The sequence below is a fragment of the Haemaphysalis longicornis genome, unplaced genomic scaffold (assembly GCF_048455015.1).
Source record: "Haemaphysalis longicornis isolate Haplotype H1 unplaced genomic scaffold, Haemaphysalis longicornis Haplotype H1 scaffold_4, whole genome shotgun sequence".
In the NCBI taxonomy this organism is placed as follows: Eukaryota; Metazoa; Arthropoda; class Arachnida; order Ixodida; family Ixodidae; genus Haemaphysalis; species Haemaphysalis longicornis.
Genome location: NW_027526361.1, coordinates 42,114,674 through 42,133,403, shown reverse-complemented (window position 1 = coordinate 42,133,403; position 18,730 = coordinate 42,114,674). Strand labels below are relative to the sequence as shown.

Below are 18,730 nucleotides of genomic sequence, written 5' to 3'. Positions count from 1 at the left end.
AAGCACGGAAGATGTGTCAAGCGTGGCCTTTGAGAGCATGTTGTGTTTTTGCTCCCCGTTAATGCAGCTAAAATTTTCTTTAAGCGGTCAATCGAGAAGCCAAGATTCATTTCCCCATGCAGTCTACCTAGAGAAGGGAGTACAGGAGGTGAGGTATACTGTGGAAAAGAGCCTGCTCACGGGCAGCGCGGCGAGCCTCCCGTGAGCCAGGGCCTCGAGTGCGGGTCCCCCCGGGTGGGGCCCCAGGCCGTGCGCGGCAGCGGCGCCCAGCTTGGCGCCCTCGTCGCTCTTCTCCTCCTCCCGCCGCTTGAGGCAGGCCGTCTTGGGGTTCAGGTTCCGCTCGCGCACCTGCTGCTCCAGACTGGTGATCACCTCCACCGCCTGGTGCAAAATGTTCAGCTTCGTCTGGGCCTTGTCCGTCTTCAGGTGCATCATGCACATTCGGCCCAGCTCCTTGAACGCCTCGTTTATGTCCCTTACACGTATCCTGCGATCAAGTGAAGGGGAGGGGTGCTGCCGCTGCATCTCTCTCTCTCTCCCTGCGCACCGTCTCATCAGAGGAGCAGGCCGTACCTTTCACGTGCGTTGTTCGCCTGTCTCCTCTCCTTTTCTCGTTCCGCCTTGATTTCTGGGGGTTCGTCCTCGTCCCCGGAGCTGCAACAGAAAGCCAATGACTCCGTTATGCCGACGAGGTGCAGTGTAGGCACACCATCAAGATGTGTCACAACTCTCTATGCACGAGTGCTTTCCTTGTAATAAGCTATTCAAAAATAGCACTGCCTGCCGTGTCTGACATTTCTTCACCCTGAGGGCATCATTAGAGAGGGAGCCTGGCTCCTGAAATATCTTACCCGGCAAACGTATCACCATGGCCACTGTTGCTGTTGTTGCCAGGTGCTACTTGCCAGCGGCTCCTGCAGAAGAAAGAAAGAAATGATCACACTTCGTTGTAAACCCTCAGTTGAGAACAGGTTACTTTGAGTGGCACAGACACAAGAAAAAAAAGAGTGAGAAAGGAGTTGTGCACACCTGGATACCCTTGCATAGAATCCCGCTCAGCAGACACAGAAACTTTACGCATAATAACATGGTTTTTCACTCAAAGCTCACATTGACAACATTCAGTCTGGAGGCATCAAACAAGAATGGTGCAGCGGATGATTCGAGCAGAGAGCCCTGCCATAGTTAAAATGGGCTTGCTCTACCCTTCATACACACTAAAAGAAAGGAGGTGAGAGGGGACGGGAAGAGTGGGTGGCAGGCAGCAAGCAGTGCACTGACCGAGAGCGTTTGCTGGACTTCCCCCCAGAGGAAGAGGTGGCAGTCGGGGTGGTCAGGCTGGCGCCCAGGGGACCCGGGGAGTTCGGGGGGCTGATCTTGCTGTGCTCCAGTTTCTCTGGATCCTTGCACTTCTCCACTTTGATGCCCGGGCTGGTGTCCACTGCACACGCGCAGGCGGGCACCGTCAGGGCCACTCGTGGTAGAGTCACACTGCCACTTCATGCAAGGGTTGCATACTGTGCACATCGCCAACTCCAGTAAAGGTACGTGCTCACTTGCGGAAATAAGCGGGCGCATTTGTGTGCTCTCAAAAACGCCAACGCTTTTTGAAGGACGCACTACTGGGAGAGAGCGCTCGCAAAAGCGGCGACGGCGGCAGGGAAAACCGGGAAGGATGCGTCTGAGACCCATCCTTGCGCGACAGGAATAATGTCGCGAAAGGGCGTTTTGCGGCACACATTTTTGAGCGTGCGCTTATTGCCGCAAGTGTGAATGTACCTTAATGCGGAAATTCCAAAATACGCAGACACCTTAACAGCTCTACACTGTACCAGAAGAGAGAGGTGTGCTGTTTGGGGCCGATTAGGGGGTCCCTTTTGCGATGAAAATTTCTGCTGAGGAACTCCTGTTGTAAGCAGCGCTCCTGGTGGCCACTGCACACCAGTTTTTTTAAAAGTTTTGTTTGTTAAAATATTCCTAATTTATTGCCCTAAATAATCTTAGTTCTTTATTTCATGATATAAAGTTTCATAAAACCCGTAAAATAACTGCTTAGTTCGATTTAAAAACTTATAGGTGGCGCTGGCTACAACAGGAGTTCTCTTAGGAACGCCTGCACTCTATAATATCGATTTTTTCATTGCAAAAGGGACCCGCGCTCTCCACTGAATCCCCCCCCGCGCATGACACACCTGTACCTTCTAGTACATTGTAGCAGCAGCGAGAAGATAGGCTAAGTTTGGTTTCTTATTCTCACAGGCAATCCTGCAAGTTACTAGGATGAATTGGCACTTGTCATTAAAATGAATTTGCACAAATTTATAAGAATAATCAATGCAGAAGCTTGTGCATATGAACAAATCGTTACGACTGAAACCCCAATTGCAGTTGTTCAGCCTAACACCGATATATATATATAATCTAAGAGGATTTGAAAACAGTTTGGAGTAAATGACAATTAATATATATCCACAGAATTTGAAGGGTGATGTTTAGACTGCCCCTGACAAGCAACTCGAAATACCCAGGCTCCACATGAACAGGTTCCAATGGATATGCGAAGTACAAAAAGATAGCAAAGCGCTGAACACCCCTGAATCTCGAAGCAACCTCTGTAATGACAGAATCTGCAATGTAAGAACGAAAGGGAGAAAGAACAGATGAAGTATTGCAACCTGCCGGAATTCACCCAGACAGAATTTGAGAAAAACAGCGAAGCTTTGTTACGGGACCTTAATGCAGCGAAGTCAAAGTTATTGTGTGATATGTCTGACATGTCGGCTGGCGGAAGTCTATGGCCACAAGTGCTTAAAATTAGTTATTTAATTGAATAGTTGTTATTCTTTAATTAATATGTACCATATGATATCTTAAATAATTAATTCATTGCACCTGCCAGTCTGGAATCCACCTGGAACTCTCACAGAGGCTGCCATGTTAGTTATATGACAGCAAACCAAAAGCACACTCGCATTTGGAAAATGGATTTGGCTCATTCTGATCTGTGACACCACAGGATCTAGCTCATTTTTGATTTGAAATACAATCTGCATACACATTCTCCGGGCGTTAGCTGACCTTTTTTGTTGCAACCTGTCTCCTAGGCGAAAGTGGACGGGTTTTTTTTCTTGTCACTACAGTTTCATCTGATTTAGTGTCAGTTTCTTGATTTGGCTCATTTCAGGAGAGAGAGGGGGGGGGGGGGGAAGAGCTCCTTATATACTCCAACAGGCCAAATCCGAGACAATGGCGAAGTGAGGAGGAGGAGAAGCTGCGCACCGTAGTGAGCCGGATTCTGGCTGCTGGGTGTGGTGAGTGAAGTCCTGCTCCTCATGGAACTGTCCGACAGGGCCGGGGGGCTCGCCTGCGCCAGTGGAGAGACATCGGTGAGATTCCGCAGCGCAGGCAGGCAATGAGAAACAGCGACGCCACGCAGCTGATGTTCGTCTAAGCCCGTGGCAAAGATTTCATGCCTGCACAGTATACCAGTGAAATCTGGCAACATGTTTTGCATTTACTGACTCTTTCCTTATGGCACCCTAGGCCATTGGACACGGAGTTCCGGTGATTTCAAACGTCCCACAAAAGCTAAAAGCGGCGCCTTGTGGACCACTAACACCATCTGGCATATTTATTGGCAACTCCTTTTTCGATTTTATTGTTATTTGTTTTGTTTATTTGACCTTTCACAAAACTGCACTCACATGTTTGAAAAAGCAATCTATAAGCTACAATTTCACGCATAGCAATGCTAAATAAGTTCTGTGGAAGCACTCAAAATCATCCATTTTTCCACCATAACAAAAGAGTTAAGTGATGCTGACATTTAAACTCGCGGCACCAATGTCAAACCGTGTTTTTTCACTTTTATAATTGTATTTTTTAAGGTAGGAACAGTGACCGTGCTGATAAAACACAGAGACGTGGTAGGAGCAGGGAGGTTGCCACTGTACAAGCAAATACGGCTGCAGCCGGATTCCCTAGAATGATAGCTGTCGTTTCGAAATGACGCAGTATCGGCGAGTCGAATGCCATTTCCCTTAGTCTGAAAGTCCCGTAAGTGTGTGAGAGCCGAGAGAAAACACGGAGCTGCAACAGAGCTGATGCACAAAGTGATGCGTCAAACGGTGCACACACAGTCCCATCGTTTCGTGTGTCGCTTCGCGCATTAACCCTATTGCAGCTCCGCGTTTTCTCTCAGTTCTTCTCCAGGGAAAACATGCACTTCTCACGTCAATACCGTGCAATTTCAAAGTGACAGCTGGCGTTTTAGGGGAACCAGCCCCACGATGCTGTCTTAGACGGCTGCACCAGTGGCCCTTGTTTCCCTGACCAGAGGACAGAGAATGAGCTCACCCCGTGTGCATCGAGGGCAGGCATGCCGGGGGAGAATGGGTGGCCGGCCGCCAGGGAGGCCAGCAGCCCGTTGGAGTGGGCCCCCGGCGTGAGCCCCAAGGCGGGCCCCAGGCCGGGGCCCAGGGCAGTGGCACCCTCCGCATGCGTCCGCAAGATGCTCAGCGCATCGTCCAGCCGCTCCTCGAGCACCCCCCGCGTCTGCTGCGCACCGACACGCCCACACACGGGCACGGCGTGAGCCACAACCCGGGGAATGCACCACGGATGAGAAATACCGAGAAACACGAGGGGTACCGCGTTTACTTAGACCCAACGCGACTGCGAGTGCAACACAAAGGGAGACTTTCCATCAATCTTTAACGAAAGAAACAAAACAAACCATGAATGCAATGCGAGATGAGTGCAGGAAAGAAATGACACCTTTAACTCATCAGCTTGACTCAGGAGCTCGAAGAGCACTTTGCCAACATAGCATCGAAAAACAGTGGCAAAAGGGTTCATTTTCTGGAGATCTAAATGTAACATAAGGGAACATATCAGGGTACAGAAATGAGTAAAAACAACAGGCATTGCATTGGAGTGAATATGGTGTTTCCAGTGGGAGTGTTATCCGCAAGACCCAAATATCACATTCAGCCTACATTATGGACTCGGTGGTGCACAGCAAACATTTCTGTGTCAATTTAAACAGAAACATTAGCGCAGTACCGTGCAGTATACCCCCTTACTGCAGGTAAAAAGACTGCTGCTCTGGGACTGAATTTTCATGATCAGGGTTGGGAGGCACAGCCTCTGTGCAAGTAGTGTAAGCACAATGCTGAGATTTGAGGGATACAGAGAGCTGTCTTAGTGCAATAATAAATGAAATGTCTGGCATCTATAAGCAATTTGTACTAACGGTTAAATTTCGATACTTTTTTTTTGTTTTTTCCCGCTGTGAAAATTACAAAGGGCGCATTAGATTTAAGGTTCCGTCCGTCCGTAGTCCGTCATTTTTAAGGTTCCAACCAAGACTGACGGAGATGGGTTAAACAACTCATTTAGAGTCAACGTTTATGTTAGCTACTAAAACAAAAAGCTGCCTCGCTCACTCAGTCAGTACAGGAACTCCGCTAAATACTGATTGATGGAGCAAGAGCCACGACCAATCAGCACGGGATGCGTACAAGGCTGCACTGCACCGCAGTTTTTGAAAGCATGCTTTCCCTGGACTAGCAGTGATTATTCAGGGAAATGTGTGATGCATTAACTACTCAATCTTCCCACTGTAAATGACACTAAAGTTGATGTCAGCCACTCCAGTTTCCCAAATAATACAGCTCACAGAGTGACAACCCCACCCTTTACTTATATGCATAAAGAATTTCAATGACATGGCGCATTACTCTTAAAAAAACAACAACAAATCTGAAATTACTAAAAGACTACCAATTTGGAGCACCCCTCCAGAAGTGTACCCTTCCCCAGGTGTTGCGCTGGGCAGCACATCCGGGCCCATCGCAACGTTTTAGGAAGGTAACCGTGTTGTTCCCTCCTCGTTGCGGACCAAGGCCAAAGGGCAAAGTCCGTTGTTCGGGAGGGGCAAGCCTCTCCAGCAGCGACAATTCACCCGACTCACACGGATTACAACCCGCAACCTTTGCTTCTGGTATCAAGAACGCAACCCCCTTACATTCCGAGCACTTGGCAAAATGAGAACAAACAACGTCATACACTGTGTCAACAAAGTGAACTAAAGAGCAGCCCCGTGCGTGAAACAGCAAACCCAAACCTACACTGGTGCCTGACAAGGGAGCACAATAAAGAGGTGACACATTTCTGATTGAACAAGTGCTTTTGTGAACACAACCAACATACCCCACATACACAAATCAGAAATTGCAACACTCTTTTTTGCGGGTATGACAAAGACAGCAACAGTGCGATATAAGCTGAGCAGTATGTTGCACAAACAACGCAGCAGTGCACTATGTGGTCTCACCTAGTTCCACACCGGAAACATGGTTGCTTTCTACTACTAAATGCGCCAGAATCTGAAGATCATAGAGTGGGCAAGAAAAAGAAAAACAAGAACGACCCACAAAAGAATCATGCCAATAGTGGGTGGCATGATATCGGAAGACACTAACATTTCCAGAGACCCCTGCAGTGTGCCTGAAACTACCCCAACAAAGATATCCGCTACATGTAGTACTGGATCGCCTGAATGTGATCATGTTTGACAGAACTCTGTTTTGCAGGGTGAAAACTGAACACATACCCTTACCAAAGGCCTTATTCAAATCGTTCCTTTTTCATTTATTTTCATCTACACTAGACAGCTGCAACACACCAGGAAAAAAAGGGGAGAAAGGAGAACTTCAGTTCTAAAAAGGGAGGAAGAAAAAAGTAAAGTGGAAAGCTGGACTTTATAATCGCATTGCTTGAAAGTGCGAAGGAGCCACTGGACGCATAGAAAGACGACACAACAGATGCTTACACGTGCAATTACAACAAAAGAAAGCGGCGGTTAGGGGTATCCAATGTACGAGCAAATGGGATGGGCAGAGACTATGGACCTCACATGAAAGCCTGCTTATGCGGACGTGACAACACTCCGGCACAACCAACAACGGCAGGCACCACCCGGACAGGCTTTTGGACTCGGACGAAACGAAAGTGAGGCGGGGTCATGCGGTTAGTTACCTCCGCGGAGTCGTCGAAAAAATGAAAGTCATCGTCACAACCGTCACCCAGTGTTGGATGGGGCTACGCAAAAGGGGTGAACAGAAAGGGCAGTCAGGTCATGCACACACTCAACGGCAAGTGCACTCAATGCTTACTTCTCCCGTGCCTACTCGCCTTGGAAGTAAGTTTCTAATACTAGCTCAAGGTGAAACACGAGTCAAGGGACCCCCAGTTTGCTTACCAAGAAGCTGGCATGCAGGTTAGTTCATGGCCATCAAAAAGAAGCTCTCCCAACCCCTCCCCTCCCCACGTGCAATGCGAAATGTCACCCCCTGAAGCATGCAAAGAGACACGAATTAATCAACCTAGCCCAACAAACCTGCCACCACCTGAGATTAGTGACAAGCATTCAAAGATCAGTTCGCAAAAATGTATTCATCGCCTAATCTGACACCGGCTGTGATGAAAGTGGCGGAAACACTTCCGAGAGGAAAGCAGGCCAGCAGAGAGGGTGACTTTGAGCGTACCAGTTGGTGCATGGTAGCTTCCTGGAAACTGGATGGCGGCTGGCCAGACTGTGCGTTATTCCTGGGCCACTGAGATACTGCTGGAGCCAGAGGGAACACAAGCAAAAGGAAGAGCACATCAGGCAATGATCAGGGGCGACAAACACTGCTGCTTACACACCCTCGGCCAGCATGTGCCAAATGATGTGCGAATTGCTCGATTTTCTCAACATGCTTACACTGTTACCTACTGACCAGACAGAATACATGGAAATAAAAGCTCCTGCCATCGTTATTTCAGTTACCTATCAGTGAGAACATGTGTCCTATTTTTTATATTTCTTTGCCATTAAAAAAATGCGCCATTTCACAAAATCGTCTCCGGTTGTTTCCTGCTTGCATGTTATTTGCATGTTGTTTGCATTATTTGCATGTTGCTCCTTTTATTTTTTTTTCCTCCAGTTTCTTTGGCAAGCAACAACATGTAAAAACTGAAGTGAGCCGACCTTAACTGAGGACTCTTTAATCAGTCAGAACAACAGCAATTAATGATTCACCAATATGCCACAGGACTGCTTAGAGAAAAAAAGAAAGCACTCACCACAAAGAGGAGGAGGAGAACTGACAGGCGTGGAAGACGTTGATGAAAAACTGCTCCCTGGGTGGTCGGCTGAATATATCTGCTAAAGGCCGGAAGAGAGAAAGCAAGTGAATGTGTCACACCACATACCGCCAGCGCGAAAACAACAACACAGTGCGAGGAAAGCCGGCTAATGAGTGTCAATTTAGGGCACTGTGATATATATACAGGCAGCAGAATGGGGGCAAAAGCACACTGAGAGAGACTGCTTGGTAGCCCAGCACTGCTTCCTACAGTTGCATTTGTGCTTTGGGCAATGTGGTCCCAAGCAAATGCAGTACCATCCCATCTAACCATGCTTTAGAAGGGCAATGATGTGACACCGGGGATACCACCTTGTTTGCAAAATCACAGAAGCGACAGGTACCCGTACAGAAAACAGCATAGCATTTGCAAGAACAAAGATTTTTCAAGCGCAAGTGCAACTGCGACCTCTAGAATCGCCTCAGCTTTGGTGCAGATTTGTCAGCTGAATATTCATCCCTCAAAGCTTAATCCACATCACATGTTTGGACAGCCCTTCCACATATGTATCGCTGCCACTCTGCAATCACTGTGGTAGCTTGTCCGGAAGCAGATGACATACAGCCCACAAAAAGCACAAGGATGTGTAACTTGCCTTCGAGGGTTAATTAAAAATCATTGAATTTCAATTTCAATCTGTTTATTCCCACTCCAAGGAGCAGTGGGCTCGGAAATAAGAGCTCTAGCAAGCTTGAGGGCTCTTAATGCGTAGCATTCTTTGCCGAGTACCCCGACAGCCAGGCCCGTGTAACGCCCTGCATTTCCACAAAAATGCAGACTTGGTGGAAGTAACACCTGTAATCATTATAATGTGGTAGATGGAGATAATCGGTCTGAGAGAAATTTGAAAAGCCACAAAATTTTCCTGTAAAGAACTCACAGTCTTGACAAGTGGCATAACAATGCTACGCATAAGTAGACGATTCTCTGAATTTCTGCAGATTCTTCCGGTTACAAAGGAATTGGTAAGGTACAGAACGTAATTACAAGTGTACCCCTGCCGCAACACTGACCAGAATGCCGAGATTGATCACGGCACACTCTGCGAGAACGGTGTGCCATTCAGTCCCTGCCTGCCACTGTATGTTGCCAAGAACAGGAAGAGATCACAGTCGTGCTCCACATTCCGTTCACTACTAACGGTGGTGGTGTTGGTTGGATCAGGCGCTGCTAGCCTTGCACGAAATGCCAGCGATTTCTCCACCTGAGTGGCACCTGATGCGTCAAATATATGCCTCCTTCACCATCATAAAGAGCAAAAAGACTAACCACTTAACATGAGTACGTGATCCTCTGCCTCAGTGAACGAGATGTACGAACCAACAAATTTTTGCTCAAAAGCAGGCATTTGTCAGATGTGACGATAAAAGGCCAACAGCCAGCAAAAGTGCATGCAAGAACCCTTCTTGTGCCTCCCCCATCTGAAGGGCCAGCAGCAGAGAGGGGCCACTGACCGATGCGAGTGCCTTTCCCAGGGTGTCGCCCGTCTGCGAGGAGGCCGACGGGGTGTGTTGTGCGGAGGAAGAGTTGGTGGCGGCGGAGGCAGTGGTGGCAGCGGGCGGGCCCCCCGTCGTCCGAGACGACAGCGCCTCGGCCGCCGCCGCCGGGTTCGGCGAGGAGCCCTGGTTGTTGGCGTTGGCCCCCGCAGCGCCGCCACTGCCACCACTGCTGGGCGCAGAGGAGGCCGCCACGGTGCCGCTGTTGGTGCTGCCCGTGGCGGCCGCGCTGCCGCCGCCGCCACTGCTGTTGTTCTGGGAAGAGTAGAGCGGGGAGGCCCCGGTCCCGCGGAAGCTCGACATGGGGGGAAGGCTGGTGGGCATCAGGCCACTGGGCTCCTGGCCGGGGGACACCGCACTGTACGCCTACAATGAAGGGTACGGGGGCAGAAGAGGCGGGTTAGCAGCACAACACACGTAAGCACGGGCAACGCATGGTGCTCAATAATGCTCCCCTGCACAAAAGAAGAGCTGCAATTCAAAGACTAGGGCAACAGACTGGTGCAGTGGCAACTACAAGGTTTTCAGGTAAAACACACTTGATGACAGCTTTCTTTGTTTCAAGCTGCAAAACATATCAGGGCATTTTTAGGCAACAACACAAGGATTATTTTTACAAATTACTACGTAATTTTTATTTCCGACTGCCACGGACACGGCTCACAAAATTTACAGCTCATTCCCCTTAACCAGCCATATCTAAGGTTTTGCAGTGGCCAGAGCAGTGCAAAGTATCTATCGCCCACGTCACATTTATCGTCCAAGGGGGAAAATTGGCCATTTTACTAGTAAAACGTATTCTTTCAGTTGCACAAAATTATGCAGCAGATTTACAGTAAATGTCACAACAAATGCCTGCTGCGTGTGCCTTGTGTGCTGTTAACTCGCAAGCTATGTAACCTGAACCAGGCTGAATTTTGTTCGGCCAAGCCCCATTTGCTGCATATTACTGGCACAACATTTCTGATGGCGTAGGTGAAAGTATGTTAAATAAATAAATCTCCGAGACCCATGTTTGCAGATATGCCATTCAAAAAAATCAAATGGACAATGACAAAGAACAAAACAACACAGCTTTCGTCCTGTGCAGAGACAAAGTGGTCCAATACAACCGAGACAACTGAAGCACAGTCAATGCAAACAAAGCTAGTTACCGCATCCTTAATAACCAATTCCCATAAAAAAAAACTAACCACGCTTAAAATCCTCCACACAAGCTTCTTGGCGGACTTGCAACGCAAAGCTTACGGCCACTCAAGTGAGAGAAGTGATCTCTGATTGCATCGGGGCAGAACAGCATATAATCATCGCAGCAACAAGGAGAAGTAGCTCACAATTGACTCGGGAGGGAGGTGCATGGAAGAGAAGGCAGATGAGGTTGAGGGCAGGTGAGAGGCCTGGTTTCCCAGGTAAGAGTATGAAGACGGTTGCAGGCTCTGGTTTGAGGACCAAGGGTCGCCTCCGCCATGGCCCCCATCTGCAGCAGGGAACACACATTCCCCCCGTCAGCACACGTGGAACATATCCCAGCCATACTCGCGCTGCTCCTATCACATGGGCTACTCGCGGCACCTGAGCCTAGAGTGTATGAGAGTGTGAAGACGGGCTAGTTGGTTCATATTGATGGCAAAAAACAGCGCAAAGAAACTGAACAGAAGACGAGAAAGAGACAAACACGGGCGCTGATGACACAACTGAATAAATTTTATTGCGCGCAGGCAATGTAAGTGAATCCAGAAAGAACACAAAAAGAAGATACAGTTAAGATTGTCGAAATGCCACCTCCTTGGTCAAAAAGTCGACTACGGTTTGCTGGCGCATGTGCCCGCTCGCTCAAGCATCAAAAAAGCTTCAAAGATCTCTTTCTTGTCTTCCGTTCAGTTTCTTTGTGCTGTCTTTTGCCATCACTAGAGTGTACCAGCTTCCTGAACCATTTAACACATTTTGCTATTGCTAAAAATCAGAAAGCCCGACACAACATGGTCGACCCATCATCGATAAAAGCAACTCAACACCAATACACTGCAATAAAGTCTACAGCACCAAGCCTAAGCAAAAAACCACAGCTGCTGGGCATGTGCTGAGAAACATCTTGGCAGTATTTCCCAATTATCAAAAAGCAGTGCGCCGACACACAAAATGACATGACGCGGCATAGTTTCTTAGTTCAGACGGGTAAATACCTGCTTACAAGTCTTCCGTGCTCAGGGCATTCAATTTCATGAAGTCAGTCAGACTACTGAAAGGCTCGGCTTCAAACAACAGCTATGTGGTCGAAGATGACACAGAGAAACACAAAGGGAGGAAGGGAAATAAGCAAAGCAGACGTTCTCACCAATAAAATAAGGCTCCCCATAAAGACCTGGAGGCTTGGGGGAGGAGTACCTTGGAGAGTCCTGGTCAAAGCCTTCTGGGCCGTAGGGCTGCAGACAAGAGAAGAAAAAAAGAAAACGAAGCAATTAGCGTTCGGCACAGCTTCACGTTTACAATCCTATAAGGTTGCCATATATTTCCAGCAGAACAAATCTGGGGGCATACTGATTTCGCAGTGGACAAACAAAAATGGAACGCAGAGGAAAGTTATGCTTGTCTTGACAAAGTCATCCCTTGACAAAGTTCTGTCATGACATGAATTCGAAATTTGGTCTTCAATACATTAAAAAAAAAAAAAAAAACTGAAAAGGCATGCCACAGCACAAAACGCCAAATTCTATCCTAGCAGCTGGACACTTTTAATGTGCACCAGTGTACACGGTAGCTATTTCTTGCACTGTACTTGTGCACAGCGGAGTGACCCTATGGCAACACGGTTAATGAGAAAGGACCAGCATAAGGTTTGCGAAGCAGAGCAGAAGGAAGAGAGAAGTTGTGCACCAAAGCCTGATGAAATGTCGTTAAAGGCTGCCCTTCGAGAACAAACTCCACAGCTCGTGTCAGCGCAATTCAGGGGCCGTCTTGCATTTCCGATTTTCACTTTAGTAGTCGTGGATTAAAAATTAATTGAAGATCCACAGACACAAAGTAGATAAGGCACGTGCAAAACCGATGAAGTGCTTTCGTGGGAATGTGTGACACGAAATGCTGGCTTAGGAAGAATCTTGCCAACAAAAGATGTGCCCTCCCTCCCTCGGTGTTTACACAAACAGTGCTTGGACGATTTGTGTGGCCGCCCCAAACACAAACGCTGAAAATGATGATGTGACATTTGAAGACAGACTTGTAATTGTCGCTTCATCAGGAGTGCTTGTGATTCGTGAATTTGACGCAATTCGTTTATTCTATAATACATCTGGGGAGGGGGGGGGGGGGAGTTTTCAAAGACATGTGGTGACACCTTTGTTCATTAGCATATTTGTCCCCCCCCCCCCCTTCGAATATGGTCCTCACGAGGAGCGGATGACACGGCAGTGCTTTTCCCAGTGGCCGCACAAGCATAGCTATTGAGGAAAGGGAAATGGCACCTAAGTCACTACAGGCAAATGAATGTCCACACAAAGGAAAACGAAAGAGGTAGGCATGGCCGTAAGGCCAGAGGCGAGCAAGAGTAGGGGGAAGAAGCCGGGCGGGACGCCTGTGTATGCGACGCCGGCCGAGATAGCCGGCGATCCCGTTGCGGCGCCCGAGCGCGAACCGCTTGGGAAAATATACACGGTCGACTGACGGCGCCGGGCAGCCCCTCCTTGCACGCGCCGTTGCGTTCGGCTCGTTGTGTACACATACATAGACGGCAGTGCGCCTTGCGCGCACCTAGGTGACAGTGGGGCTCTTCATACCCGACGAGCCACCGAAGTGACCCACGCGGTCATCCACACGCGCGCAATCGACCACCAACGTGACCACGGCGTCCGCTGGCAACGAAAAGGCCTTCTACGTGGGTCGACGAGCGATGATTCGACCGTGGAGTGCAAGGTTTAAGATCTCTGCGCTCTGCCTCCTTAGTTGGCCCAGCACGCTCCCAAGCACGCCCGTAAACTTAACGCGTACAAAATTGGAGGTTGTAACATGTCGAGTTTTTCCAAAAACGCAGTACGCACATAATGCGTACGCACAAAATGCGTACGCACATAACATCGCGCAGCACGTGCTAACGCTGCCTACGACGCTTACGAAATGCCGACCGGCAACCCACCCCGCAAACGACCACACGCTACGCAGTAAGTGAGGCCCCATAGTATGGGAGAATAATACTGAGCACGTCTTTGGCGCGAACCCATCGAGCGTGACTTTCAGCTGGCCAATATCGGCCCCAGCTGCTTCTTGAACATCAAAATTAAGCGGCCACGCCAGCCATTTCTGTAGGCTTGGAGTTTGGTTTATGCTTTAAAAACCCTCCCCAGCAAAACTAGGCGGGTCCTGCGGAACCATGGGCTTGGCCGGTTTTCACGTATTTCTGCAGTCAGAAGCCGCCAGCTCAACCGAGATGGGTCGGTTTTATTACTCAAGTTAATAAAGCCACGCGAACTGCGCTTTTAGGACAAAGTTAGAAGAAACTCAAATAGAAACTACTCTCAGTGCTGAAGACAACGCACAAGCCTAATTCAGCTCGAAGAGGGCGACGACTTGTTAACCAGCACTTGTAGGCGGACATGCCTTCATTCTTCGTACACCCGCGGTACGCGCTCATCCGAAGTCGTAAAAGCACGGGCTGAAGACTTCCGGCTGCGGCGCCATACCACCGCGCGCAATGCTGTCCCTTTAGTCGCTGCAGAGAAATCGCGGCGAACGCCAGTGAGTTGAGAGTGGCAGCTGATGTGTCGCCAAGATAGACCGGGGAACGTTAGAGAGAGGGGCATAACGAGGGAGACACAGAGATATGACGAGGAGGCGAAGGGGCCGTCAGCAAGGCAATTTTACGAGCAGGGGAGAGGAGGGCGTGCACAGAAACGACACCCCGTAGTGTTCCACGCTAGGAGGCGCAGCGACAGAATCAAGCGAATCAAAACCGGCAACGCGCAGACAAAAAAGCTCGCAGGGACGAGAAAGATACAAATATAACGCACGCAAACCGAGAGGGCCGGGCAAACGAGAAACTCGAGCACCCCGAGCAGAGCCCAAGTACTACGCGGCACGATGACTGCTGCGGATACAGCGAGGAGGGGGAACCGAAACATCGAGGAGGAAAGGAGCGAAATAAATGCGACGCCGTAAGCTCCGCGAGTGATATGTCGCAACAAAATGGAACACACAAATTATGAGAGCTTCTGTCGGTTCGGGGAGCGCGCGCGCACATACAGCGAAAGTGAACCGGGACAGCGGCAGCAGCAGCGAGACAACTCCGTATGAAAAAGAGCGAACTGGCGTCACGTTGCAACCGCAAGAGGCGACGATGGCCGAAACAACGCCAGCTTCATCACTGCAGCTGCGCATCCTGCGGGGACAGCCGCACCGCCCTGTAGAGCCTCGTCGCTAACGCGGCGGCGGGCGATGCAAACAACGGACAAAGCGCAACCCTCAGCGGTACGGAGAAAAAAGACGCCATGATCGGAAACGGATAAGAACTAGGCTGCCCATTCGCCCTCCCCAAGATAGCGCCGATTCGGAGTACTCTCCCACCGCCGTATTACTTTGCGCACTTTGCGTGAGCAATAGATGAGGAACTTCGGCAAAACTTTCCGCCGTCTACCCCCCGCAGAGGGCGACAGAAGAACGTGAAACGACAGAGCGTGTGCGGAGAGGGGGTGACGCCAATCCGAGACGGCAGCGGCGCTGACTGCGGTGGCGCTGCGTTCCCACCGCTGCTGCTGACCGATGGAGACGTCAAGCCGAAGCGGTGCTGGCGTGCACGTTCCCTCCGCCTGACGCGCAAGTACAAGGCGAAGGCGGGTGGAATGGAAATGACGGCGACGGAACGCCGATACTTGGTGCCAAGAAAAGGAGAGGCAGGCTACAGCTAAGGCGAGCAAACGTGACCATTGATAATGCCGGTGCAGGAGCACGAAGTGCGCATTGGGCCGAGCCACAGGTATGCGAGAGAGATGAACGAGATGCATATGCATTCTAAAAGATCCACCAATAGATCCTCCTTTTTTTTCCCCGGAAGCTCGCGGGCACACATGCGATGACACTCTTCGCTTTCCGCGTCCTTGCGGTCGTGGAAAACAGCAGATAGCGCAAATCAGGGCATTAAGGGGTACCTCATCAGACAGCATACGCTACGGAGTAACAAAACTCCGTGGTCGGTACCGCCGCACGATAGTCATATTCGTACCAAAAACCGTACACGGTAAGTCCAGCGTAGCGGCTTCACGACCAGGAGTGAACGCAACGGCTCGCGTTTTAGCCCTGCCACACAAAACCGTTCAGACGCGCGACATCCACTTTCAAGGAGACATTGGGTGTTAAGGGTCAAACGGGAGAAGCCGCAGCTTTCCCGTCTCGTAGACTGGAGGAAGCCGCACTCATAGCGAACAACAAAGTAGCTGGGGCGCCGGAGACGGCTTGGTGGGCAACGCAGGCGGGGAAAAGCGTCGGCGCCGGTGGCTTGTTATGCGTCGAGCCCGGGGCTCTTCTTCCTGGTGGCGTGGAGAGAAACGGATTCGATTTCCAATTCAGCGAGCGCGCAAAGTACGCGGCAACCTTCCTTCCTTTTTTCCCGCTCCGCTTGGCTCCCCCACTCCCTCCTGACGCAGAGGCGGCGTAGGAAGAAGCTTCTCCTCACGGTGCCTCCGCCGGATCGAAGGGGCCCGCACGCGCAACCCAAAGCCCTTGGGGACCCCGGAGGAGACAGCCACGGCTGCTCTCGCGCAGCCATCAGCGCCAACAAAACGGGCCGGCCAAGAGGAGAAAATGGGGCAACAAAACACGAGTCCCCGAACCAGACAGACGAGCGTACGCAGAAAAAGAGCGCGTGTGAAAAATAACGTTTCCGCCCAGCACTGGCTGGCACGCGCCTCTTTTCGAGCGCCACTTCTCAGAAATCAAAGGGAAGAGAGCCGGAAAGTGTGGTGCTCCGCGGAACGAACGACAACACTACATAGCCGAGGGTTTCGACAGCGCATATTCTCGTTAGCACCGATTGCCCGAGCGGATGCGTAAAAATAAAGCGCGACGAGTGTCTCCTCCGCACGAATAATCAGGTTCTCCAGCGGACCACGAGGTGCTTCGACGAAGGCACGACAACTGCTCGAACGGAAACGAAAACAAAGGCGACGCTAACTGCCTTCGCTACGATAATCAGGACCGCTATAAGCGGCGCGAATAACCATCCGAGCGCGACGGCTATGAGCGCCCAAAAGAAGCGCACAAGAAAAAAAAATGAGGGCAACGAGTGGGCGAGCAAGCGTCGAGTGACGAACGGCGGACGCTTTTTTCAATGCGCACGCAATCCTCGGCGAGTACGGCAGAAACATATGCCCGTAGTGCGAAAAGCGTAGCGCCCTGTAACTGCAAAAAAAATGCGTACTTGATGAAGTTAAGACATTGAATCGTTTTACGGCAAATCTAGGTTATTGGTAGCTTCACAATCGACAAGTTACAATTAAACAAGTGATCACACCCGCCAGACCACCGTGAAAACTACTTTCCCGCATTACAGACTTGCGTGCAGAGAAGCCTGCTGTGCGACCGCAGAGCAATATGAAATTTGGTTTGTGTAACAGTAGAATAATAATAATATGGGTTGGTTGCGGTGAAAGAAATGAATTGGGGACGTCACCGTCACCGGGTAAGGTCGCAACAAAAGAAAAAGAAAGAAACGCAAGTTGCCGCATGTTGGGAAAAGCACAAGCACTGATAGGACGGCGTTCCGGCTCAGTTGATACGGTCACGTTGATGGAGTCAGATGCGGCGAGGTGTATTCCTTCAACGCCATTAAAGAAACGCGAGGTTAATGAAACGACGTCATAAGAATTCCCACACATTAGCAGACAATTCTTAGCATTCTTGTGCGCTTCTTTTCTTGAAACAACGAGACTTAAGAGGCAAACATAAAAATGAAAAAAAAAAAATGGATGAACATTCTAAAGCACGTAAAAAAATGCGCCCCCCCCCCCCCCCCCCCCCCCCCACACACACACACCTTGCATTTCCATTCTGAAGCACTGCATATTTTCGACATCCCTTTGGCATCGAGGAGATCGTGCCCTTTTTTTTTTTTACATGCGAGCTTCAAAATACGCCTCAAAACGAAGAACAATGTCGTTTTCTTCCACCCGAAAAAAAAAAAGTCTACAATTTATTTGTGGTAAAATTGACGCTTCATTCGAAAACCTGTCCCCACCAATGTCTGCCGCGTTAAGTCACGGCCGTTAAGTCATGACACTCGCTATAAACCGGTAAACCACGCGCACGTCGCCTGTGACCGGAAACGACAAAAAATTTTGCTCTTTAAACAGTTCGCGCGGCATTTCCTGTCTGCCCGGAGACCTCATGTGTGTGAGGCCGTTCACGCCCTCCCCCTAGAGCGACACAAATGGACAGCGCGCTCAGGCCAGGGCTACTACAAAAACAAACCCCGGTCGCGAACACCACGACGGTGGCAAGCGGACGAGCAGGCGGCGGGTCATCACCATCAACAAACCCACCGCACGAGAGGATAGCCCGCACCTCCCTCGAGACGACGACCCGGACAAAGACTGTCGCGCCGCCTTCGACGAAAACAAGAGCACGCTTGGGAGGAAACTGAGCTCCCAGTGACCACGGGGACCTTGATTCGATCCCAATTCCGCGCGCTTTCTCCCTCTTCCACGGACTCCAAATTGGCGCGCTCGTTTCGCCTCCGTCCCCGAGTCGTGTCCCTAAGCGCTTCGCGCTCCCCCATCTTCTTCCCCATTTCCCCCTATTTGTTTCACTCTTTTTCCCCAACAGTGTTCCCGCAAGTGATCTCTACTTTGCGGAGAGCGAGCGTAAAGGAAGCTTGGAAGAACAGGTGTTCAAAAGCCCGCACCATCATTTCGAGTTGTCAACGCCCCGAGAAGAACATACGCGAACTTAGCGCGGCAAGCATCTAAAAAACGCGAGAGCCAGCGTCCAATCTAAAGAGTAGGCGTGGTGAGCTAAATGCATCAGCTGTCGACACAAAACATCAAATGAAATCAAGAGTT

The 18,730-nt window shown here is 50.1% G+C and overlaps 1 protein-coding gene across 13 annotated transcripts in view; it reads right to left on the bottom strand.

The window, feature by feature from the left end:
• Positions 1-18,730, bottom strand: part of LOC144178582 (transcription factor 12-like) — a 114,605-nt gene that overhangs the window by 8,126 nt on the left and 87,749 nt on the right. For 5 of the 13 annotated variants that reach the window (XM_077706523.1, XM_077706528.1, XM_077706533.1 and 2 more), the window contains 12 exons: positions 12,025-12,112; positions 11,024-11,166; positions 9,648-10,055; positions 8,131-8,212; positions 7,551-7,630; positions 7,042-7,104; positions 4,357-4,557; positions 3,280-3,364; positions 1,282-1,441; positions 852-914; positions 574-654; positions 160-487 (listed from right to left, as the gene is read on the bottom strand). In XM_077706523.1, the coding sequence (XP_077562649.1) occupies positions 160-487; positions 574-654; positions 852-914; positions 1,282-1,441; positions 3,280-3,364; positions 4,357-4,557; positions 7,042-7,104; positions 7,551-7,630; positions 8,131-8,212; positions 9,648-10,055; positions 11,024-11,166; positions 12,025-12,112 (1,782 nt within the window). The remainder of the gene's footprint in view (positions 1-159; positions 488-573; positions 655-851; positions 915-1,281; positions 1,442-3,279; positions 3,365-4,356; positions 4,558-7,041; positions 7,105-7,550; positions 7,631-8,130; positions 8,213-9,647; positions 10,056-11,023; positions 11,167-12,024; positions 12,113-18,730) is intronic. The other 8 variants (XM_077706527.1, XM_077706525.1, XM_077706524.1 and 5 more) reach the window with 8 other exon arrangements.